Consider the following 8,610-nt stretch of genomic DNA (forward strand, 5'->3'; position numbering starts at 1 on the left):
GAAAAAAGGAATAATGAGCAAAGACTCTCTTTTATTATGATTTAAATGTCATACAGTTTGAATAAGCTAAACAAATCTAAGTCCATGTTATTAACTTTTACAAGGAAAAAAGAGGACAGCTAAGAAGACAAAGAATAAACTAGTGTTTACTCTGAAAGCTTTGTGATTCCCAAATACTTATCTCTAAGATTCTTACACATTTCCAAGTAAAATTCTATTCCAATGTTATGTTACCTTGTTCTGGACCATAAGGAAAATATTGAAGTCTTTTCGACTTGTTTACAATGAACTCCTAGTCTTAAACCTAACAGCAGTAAACATGACATCCATGACATTAATTAACCGATACTCTGAAGCATAATAAACCTTATGAAGAGTAGTGACATTTAAAAATACAAAAAACCTCTACCTCCCTACCTAAATCATCTATTTTTGACTAGATATTATTCATATGGATAAAAAGAAAACATGTATATTTTGTTAAACCTGCACCTAAACTCCCTTACTACTTAAAACTGTGAAGAACATATGGGTTTTGTTCCCCCCACCCCTACTACCCTCAACTATTTAAGAGGTGGACTGTTCTCTTCCAACACGAAGGGAACAAAGTGCCCTGATCCCTCTCTAGATATGGGAGGAGCTGTAGGACTTGGCCCGGGTAGGGGCACTGGCTTCAGCCATTGTTGGAGGCCTGGCCGCGCCTCTCAGTGCTGCTCTCTCCACCTGATCTCTCAGAGCCTCATCATAGAGGTCTGGGAAGGAACTCGGGACCTTATCCTGGATCTTGGCCAGAACTTCCAACACCTTCATCTTAGTGGTCTCAGCATAAGCTCGCGGGCCCCACAGGAACTCATAGCCCGGAGGATCACTATTGGGCACCCGGCGGTAGATGAGGTACCCCTTCTGCACCAGATCTTTGGTGATGAGCTTTCTGGGCTCCCCAAAGATGGAGTGCTTCTTCCCAGCATGGATCCCCAACACATTGAGGAAATCCCAGATCTCCTCCTCACTGGCGCGGTTACCCTTCGTAAAGATGATGCCCAGGAGCGCCATGAGGAGACCAGACTTGGGCAGCTCCTCATCACTTGAACCTTCCTCAACCCCGAGACTGAACTTGTTGACGAGGGTGTAGATGTTCCTGCTGCAGTCGACTTCCTTCAGCTCCAGGCCAAACACCAGCTCCACGCGCTCAGAGGCTCTGCTCAGGATCTCAGGGAAGTGCTGCTTGTACTTCCTGCCGATGACATTCAGCATGCCGTTCTGTGTGATGGGCTCCTTCTTGGTGTACCTCTCCAGCAGGAAATCCATCACCAAGCTGGCCTTCCTCATCAGAGGATCTTTGCGAATGCTCCGAGCGAGCAGGGCTGCCTGGGCGGCATCTGCACTTTCCTCCTCGGGGCCCTGGGCACCTTCCTCAGATCCTGCCCAGGAAGCCTCTGCAACAGGAGAGCTAGGGGCCATGGCTCCCTGAAGCTCCTGGCGATCGCCAGCAGCAGGGGAGCTCGGGGGAGAACCCTGAGGGGCAGAAGAGGGGGAGGATGGGCATTCCTCTCCTGGGACTGCAGCAGCACTGGCCTGGGCCTCCTGAGTGTCCCCCTGGACCTGGTGGCGTTTCCCATGGGCATGTTGCTTGTTTTTGTGCTTCCGAGGCATGATGACACAGGTCAGGGACTGCAGGCGGGCGTGCAGTTACGAAGGCAGGCTTTGAGTGGCCTTGAGGAAGGAAAAAGAAATGTTAGCACCTACACCAGAGAGGGTCGTCCCCGGTTTAAACCAAGTCTGCTTCGTAGGTGGCCTTGAGTCCACTGCTCTAAGACCCACAAGTCTCCTGTTCTCCTAGTCAGACTGTTCCCTGAGAACCCTGAGGAAGAAGTGAGAGTGAGCCCTGGGGCACAGCCAGACATCCCTGCCTGGGCGTTAGAGGGGGGCCTGTGGGGGCTGGCAGGGGAGGCATGTCCTTTCAGTTCACATTCATAGTTAGGATGAAAAATGGGGAATGACTCCCTAGCACCCATCCCGATCGCTCTTCTGCTCTGAAGGCTGATGCTGCCACCTTCCCTGTGACTCTGGAGAAGGAGAGGAGGGAGTGCTCAGCCTCCCACCTAAGGGTCCCGGGACCCGCCCTTCTGTATGCAAGCTCTAACCTCCCCACTCAGACCGCAGCCTCCCTTCCCTGTGCTTGGCCGGGAGTAAGCATTGACTACAGAGGAGGGTCCTGATTCGTCCGTGTGTCCGCGAGGATGGTCCTCACCCTGGCTCCTCTTGAGCCCTGACATCCTCCCTGTACTGACCAGCTACCAATCCCTCGGACCGAAGTGCCCTCCTCCCTCAGTGTCCCGCATCCGAGATCGCAATGAGGGTGATCTGCAGCCGTTAGAGCTGCCCAGATCCTACCCGGATGCTCTGAGGCCAAGTTCGGGGGGTGGGGGTTTCGCGTGGCTGCCGTTCTAGGGTGAGGAGGCCCTCAGTACTCCCCGACGGTCCCTCCTTTAGCTACAGGGCTCGGGGCTTTCCCTCTAATGAGCAGAACTGGAGTCCACCAGCCCCGGACCGAAGCCTTCCTCTCGGAGACCACCTGGGTGAAGTGGATGGACTTGGGGCTTAAGATGCAGGCCCGAATCTTCCAGGGGAGAGCAGGGGCAGAATGGCCGGGGGTTGTCCGGCCCTCTCTTTTCAGAGGGAAAGGCTTGGGCGTGCTGGACGTGTGTCCCACACTTGTAACTCACGTCACCTCACACTCAGACCCCTGTTGAGACCTGGGAGTCCTCCGTCTGGGCACCCTACACGGCAGTTCTCTAAGACGGCAGCAGCTCTCAAAGATGGCTTCGCAGCCTCAGCGTGGTGCGTTGTCGTCACTTCCGGTCATGTGGATCTGTGTTCCAGGCGGACAGCAGAGGCGGGGCCAGGGCGGGCGGGGTTCCGGGGGAGCTTCCCGGAGGATTGGCATGTGCACTTCTCCTTGCATCGTCGCGGATCCTGAGACCTTCCCTGTACCGAGCAGAGTCTACGGGCCTCCCTCCCAGGCTCTAGGTTCCATCAGCACCCCAGCAGGAATTGTTTCTGGCCTGGCCGAACGGGCTTCCTGGAGCTCCTGAGAATGACAGTGGGGGCACTTTCGGGCCCCGTCTTCCGGGCTGAGTGATGCTCTGTCCGCTCTCCGTGTCTTCCCTTAACCCCTGTAGGTGGTGCGCTACGTCCCATCTGCTGACCTGAGGCCAAGGCCTCCCATCGAAGATATCAAGTCCCGAGACTCCTGCTGAGAAGTGCACGTACATCTCCTCTGGACCCTTCTGCCTGAGGCTTCCAGGAAATGGCTGTCGCAGGTAAGATGAGCTGAGAGGGAAGGATGGGAGACTGCTTTCTGTGGTGTGGAACCCCTCACATCTCACTCAGGATCTACATATTGACTGCTGGCAGGGCCTGGAAATCCTTCCCTTTCTGGTATGAATCCACCCCTGTCCCCCACCATGCCCCACACCATCCCAGCAGAGTAAGTGAAGGGGCTCCTTAGCCTGACGATTCTCACTGTGGGCTCTTAGTCGACTGCAGGGGCATTGCTCGAAAGTTCTGAGGTGAATTTCTGTCCTTTGGTATAATTTTTGGGGTACTAAGTTTTCTCTTTTAGTCCCTGGGTGATAGTCTATTAAGGTGATCACTTAAAAGGGCCAGTTGTCATGCACTAACAAAGTTTGTGCTGGTTATTTCATGACGTCTGGGCCATGCTGCCACATCCAACTCAGACTGGTTCCCCATGGTCTTGGCATGGGAGCTCTGAGATGCTACCTCAGATTCCTTCAGTGAGGCTGTAGGGATACATGGCCCCAGGGCACAGTGGAAAAATCAAGGGCTGCACTTTAAAGCCTTTTCCAGCTGATCCTGTTGCCTTCTTCCCTTGTAGCCTGCACAGCCCTTGTCCGTCTCTGAGTACTCCCTCATGTGGACACTCATAGGGTCAAGTTCATTAGAGACTTACTTTGCCTCGGGGATTATTTAGTTTTGTGCTTTTGCTTTTGTTAATACTTGTCTTTATTCCTTGTGTAAGTTTTCCGTGGTTTATTCTGGGTACAGGAAACAGCAGCCCATGTTTGATTGTGGTCTCAGCTGGTCTGACTGGAGTAGATCTGCAAAGGAGTTAAGCAATATTAACAGTCTTACAATATGTGCTCCTCATGAATACACATAACATACTATTCTGTTTGAGACTTCTTTGTCCTAAGGCTGTCAAGAAATTCTTCTTGTTGCCTCTATGTGGAACCTATACATTGTTCTGAGGATTCTTTGTAGGTACGTTTTTTTGGTATGGTTGCTTTTAGTTGTGCTGGATTTTCTATTACGTGGTCTAAGTAATTGTTGATTCTTCCAGGCCAGACTCTTGGTTTTGCTATGGTGATCTATTTTATACGAGATAGCTGAAGTTATTTATATGTTTGAATACTTTCTGTGCGTGTTTCCTCAGATTTTTAATTCGAGGATAAATTCCTACATTATCTTTTGTTCTTCATTGTTCCTGTCTCTTATTCATTTGGCATTGTTGTATATAACTCTGTACTGGCTATGTGTTCTTGTCCAGATTTTTTCTACATTTTAAATCAGTAGAGAGTTTATGAAAAATTTTATTTGGAGGAGAATTGCTTTATAGTGTGTTAGTTTCTGTTGTACAACAGTATGAAGCAGCTCTAAGTATGCATATATCCCCTCCATGAGCATCCCTCACGCCACCCCCATCTCAGTCCTCCAGGTTATCACGGAACAGCAGTCTGAGCTCCCTCTGTTGTAGAGCACCTCCCCACTAGCTCTCTCTTATACACATGGTAGTGCATATATGTCATAGCCACTCTCAGTTTGTCCCTCTCTCTCCATCCCTTGCTGTGTACATGTCTTTTCTCTACATGTGTCTCTATTCCTACCCTGAAAATAGATTCATCAGTGCTATTTTCTAGATTCCATATAAATGTGTTACTGCGCAATACTTTTTGTTCTCTTTCTGACTTACTTCACTCCGTGAAACAGACTCTAGGTGCATCCACCTCACTGCCACTGACTTAAATTTGTTACTTTTATGGTTGAAGAATATTCCACTGTATATATCTACCACAACTTCTGTATCTATTCATCTGTTAGTGGAAGTTGAGGTGGTTGCTTCCATGTCCTAGCTATTGTAAATAGTACTGCAATAAACAGTGCAGTCCGTGAATCTTTTCACACATGGCTTTCTCAGTGTGTATGCCCAGTAGTGGGATTGCTGAGTCATTGGGTAGTTTTATTTCTAGTTTTTAAAGGACTCTCCATACTGTTCTCCATAGTGGCTATATCAATTTACATTCCCCCTCAAAGTGCAAGAGGGTTCTCTTTTCTCCATGCCACTTCAGCACTGATTGCTTCTAGATTTTTTTATGATAGCCTTTCTGGCAAGTGTGAGATGATGCATCATTGTAGCTTTGGTTTGCATTTCTTTCATAATGAGTGGTCAACATCTTGTCTTGTGAGCCTCTCTATTTTTCTAAAGAACAGATTTAGGATTATAGAAAATTTAGCAGATAGTGTACAGAGTTCCTATAGAGCCAGTCTCTTCCTCCACTTAGCATCTTCTGTTATTAACATCTTGGAATGGTTCAACTGATACAAGTTCGTTTATTAAAAATGAGCAACTAATATCAATATGGTGTTATTACTTATTGTCCATTGCTTACAGTATATTTTACTTTTGTTGTTTTGCAGTTCTGTGTTGTTGCTTTTGTTCAGTTGCTCAGTCATCTCTGACTGTGACCCCATGATCCGTAGCACGCCAGGCTCCCTATTCTTCACAAACTCTTGGAGTTGGCTCAGACTCTTATCCATCCAATTAGTGATGCCATCCAACCATCTCATCCTCTGCTGCCTCCTTTTCTTTTTCCCTTCAATCTTTCCCAACATCAGGGTCTTTACCAATGAATCAGCTCTTCCCATCAGGTGGCCAAATGTTTCGAGCTTCAACTTCAGCATCAGATATTCCCATGAATATTCAGCATTGATTCCCTTCAGAAATGACTGGTTTGGTCCCCTTTCTGTCCAGGGGACTCTCAAGAGTCTTCTCCAGCACCACAATTCAACAGCATCAATTTGTCAGCGCTCAGCCTTCTTTACAGTCCAGCGCTCACTCACATCCACACATGATCCCTGGGAAAATCATAGCTTTGACTAGTCACACCTCTTTTACTAATGTGATCTCTCTGCTGTGTATTATGTGATCTACGTTTGTCATAGCTTCTCTTTCAAGGAAACAGCGTTTTTTAATTTCATGGCATCTTTTAATTTGGGGCTTCCCTCGTAGCTCAGTTGGTAAAGAATGTGCCTGCAGTGCAGGAGATCTGGGGTCAATTCCTGGGTCAGATAGATCCCCTGGAGAAGGAAATGGCAACCCACTTCAGTATTCATGCCTACAGAATCTCATGAACAGAAGAGGTTGGGAGGCTACAGCCCATGGGGTCACAAGAGTCGGACACGACTTAGTCACTAAACCACCACCACCACCGTCGTGGCTGCATACACCATCCACAGTGATTTTGGAGAAGAAAATTAAATCTTCCATTGTTTCTAGTTTTTCCTCATCTGTTTGCCATGAAGTGTTGGGACCAGATGCCATGATCTTAATTTCTTGAATGTTGAGTTTTAAGCTAGCTTTTTCATTCTCTTCTTTCACTCTCATCAAGAGTCTCTTTAGTTCCACTTCACTTTATGCCATAAGGGTGGTATCATATGCATGTCTGAAGGTATTGATATTTCTCCCAGCAATTTGATTCCAGCTTGTGTTCATCCATCCGGGAATTTTCATGATGTACTGTGCATATAACTTAAATAATCAGGGTGACAACATGCAACCTAATGTACCCATATCCCAATTTTGAACCTGTCTGTTGTTCCTTGTCCACTTCTAACTGTTGCTTCTTGACCTGTACACCGGTTTCTCAGAAGGCAGGAAAGGTGGTCGGGTATTCCCAACTCTTTAATAATTTTGCAGTTTCCTGTGATACACACAGGCAAAGGCTTTTGCATAGTCAAACAAGTAGAAGTTTTTCTGGAATTCACTTGCTTTGCCTATGACCCAGTGGAGATTACCAATTTGATATCTCATTCTTCTGCCTTTTCTGAATCCAGCTTGTACATATTGAAGTTCTCTTTTCAGATACTGTTGAAGCGTAGCTTGAAGGATTTTGAGCATTCCCTTGCTTGCATGTGAAATGAGCGCAATTATATGATAGTTTGAACATTCGTTGGCATTGCATTTCTTTGGGATTGAAATGAAAGCTTACCTTTTCCAGTCCTGTGTCCTCTGCTGAGTGGTCCAAATTTGCTGGCATATTAAGTGCAGTACTTTAACAACATCATCATTTAGGGTTTGAAATTCCGTCACCTCCACTAGCTTTGTTCTTAGGAATGCTTGCTAAGGCCCACTTGACTTCACACTCCTGGATGTCTGGCTCTAAGTGAGTGATCACAACATCACTGTTATCTGGGTCATAAAGACCTTTGTTGAACAGTCCTTCTGTATATCCTTGCCACCACTTCTTAAAATCTTTTGCTTCTGTTGTGTCCCTATAGTTTCTGTCCTTTATTGTGCCCATCTTTGCATGAAATGTTCTCTTGGTATCTCTAATTTTCTTGAAGAGAACTCTAGTCTTTCCCATTCTATTTTTCCCCTCTATTTCTTTGCATTGTTCACTTGAAAATGCTTTCTTATTACTCCTTGCTGCTCTTTGGAAATCTGCATTCAGATTGGTACACCTTTCCTTTGCCTTTTGCTTCCCTTTGTTGTCAGGTATTCGTAAGGCCTCAGACAACCATTTAGCGTTTTTCATTTCTTTTTCTTGTGGATGATTTTGGTTACCACCTATACCTTGTTCTGAACCTTCATATTTAGTTTTTCAGGCAGTCTTCCTACCAGATCATATCCCTTGAAACTATTCCTCACCTCCACTGTATAATCATAAGGAACTTGATTTAGGTCATATTTCAATGGCCTAGTGCTTTTCTCTACTTTCTTCAACTTAAGTCTGTATTTTGCAGTAAGGAACTTATGATCTGAGCCAGAGTGAGCTCCGGGTCATGTTTATGTAGACTATATAGAGCTTCTCCATCTTCAGTTGCAAGTTATTCCTTTAGTTCCTACTTTCCATTCCAGTCCCCTATTATGAAAAGCACATTTTTTAGGGATGTTAGTTCTAGGCTGTGATGTACATCTTCATAGCACCACTGGACTCTAGCTTCTTTGGCATCAGTGGTTGGAGCATAGACTTGGATTACTGTGATGCTGAATGCTTTGCCTTAGAAATGAACCAAGATCATTCTGTCCTTATAGACACTGCACCCAGTACCTGCAGTTTGCACTCTTTTTTTGACTATGATATACTCCCTTTCTTCTAATGGATTTTTGCCCACAGATACAATGGTAATCTCAATTAAATTCACCCATTCCTGTCCATGTTAGTTGTCTGATTTCTTAAATGTTGATGGTCACTCTTGCCATGTCCTGCTTGACCAATTTCCATTGATTCATGGACCTAACATTCAAGGTTCCTATGTAGTACTGTTCTTTACAGCATCAGACTTTACTTTTACCACCAGACACATACA

General features: G+C 46.2%; 1 protein-coding gene across 3 annotated transcripts; it reads right to left on the reverse strand.

Annotated features, from left to right (window-relative positions):
- Window positions 1–3,182, reverse strand: LOC133241964 (melanoma-associated antigen B4-like). Of its 3 annotated transcripts, none has more exons than XM_061407803.1 (2): window positions 2,757–3,182; window positions 1–1,713 (listed from the first exon to the last, which is right to left on the reverse strand). In XM_061407803.1, the coding sequence occupies exon 2, from the start codon at window positions 1,651–1,653 to the stop codon at window positions 625–627; it is 1,029 nt and encodes a 342-aa protein (XP_061263787.1). In that variant the 5' UTR covers window positions 1,654–1,713; window positions 2,757–3,182; the 3' UTR covers window positions 1–624. The 3 variants fall into 3 exon arrangements, with proteins under 3 accessions (XP_061263787.1, XP_061263788.1, XP_061263786.1); XM_061407804.1 differs by having other exon boundaries at window positions 2,727–3,182; XM_061407802.1 differs by having other exon boundaries at window positions 2,732–3,181.
- Between the last annotated feature and the right edge of the window lie 5,428 nt (window positions 3,183–8,610).

Source organism: Bos javanicus, chromosome X (assembly GCF_032452875.1).
Source record: "Bos javanicus breed banteng chromosome X, ARS-OSU_banteng_1.0, whole genome shotgun sequence".
NCBI classification, from domain to species: domain Eukaryota; kingdom Metazoa; phylum Chordata; class Mammalia; order Artiodactyla; family Bovidae; genus Bos; species Bos javanicus.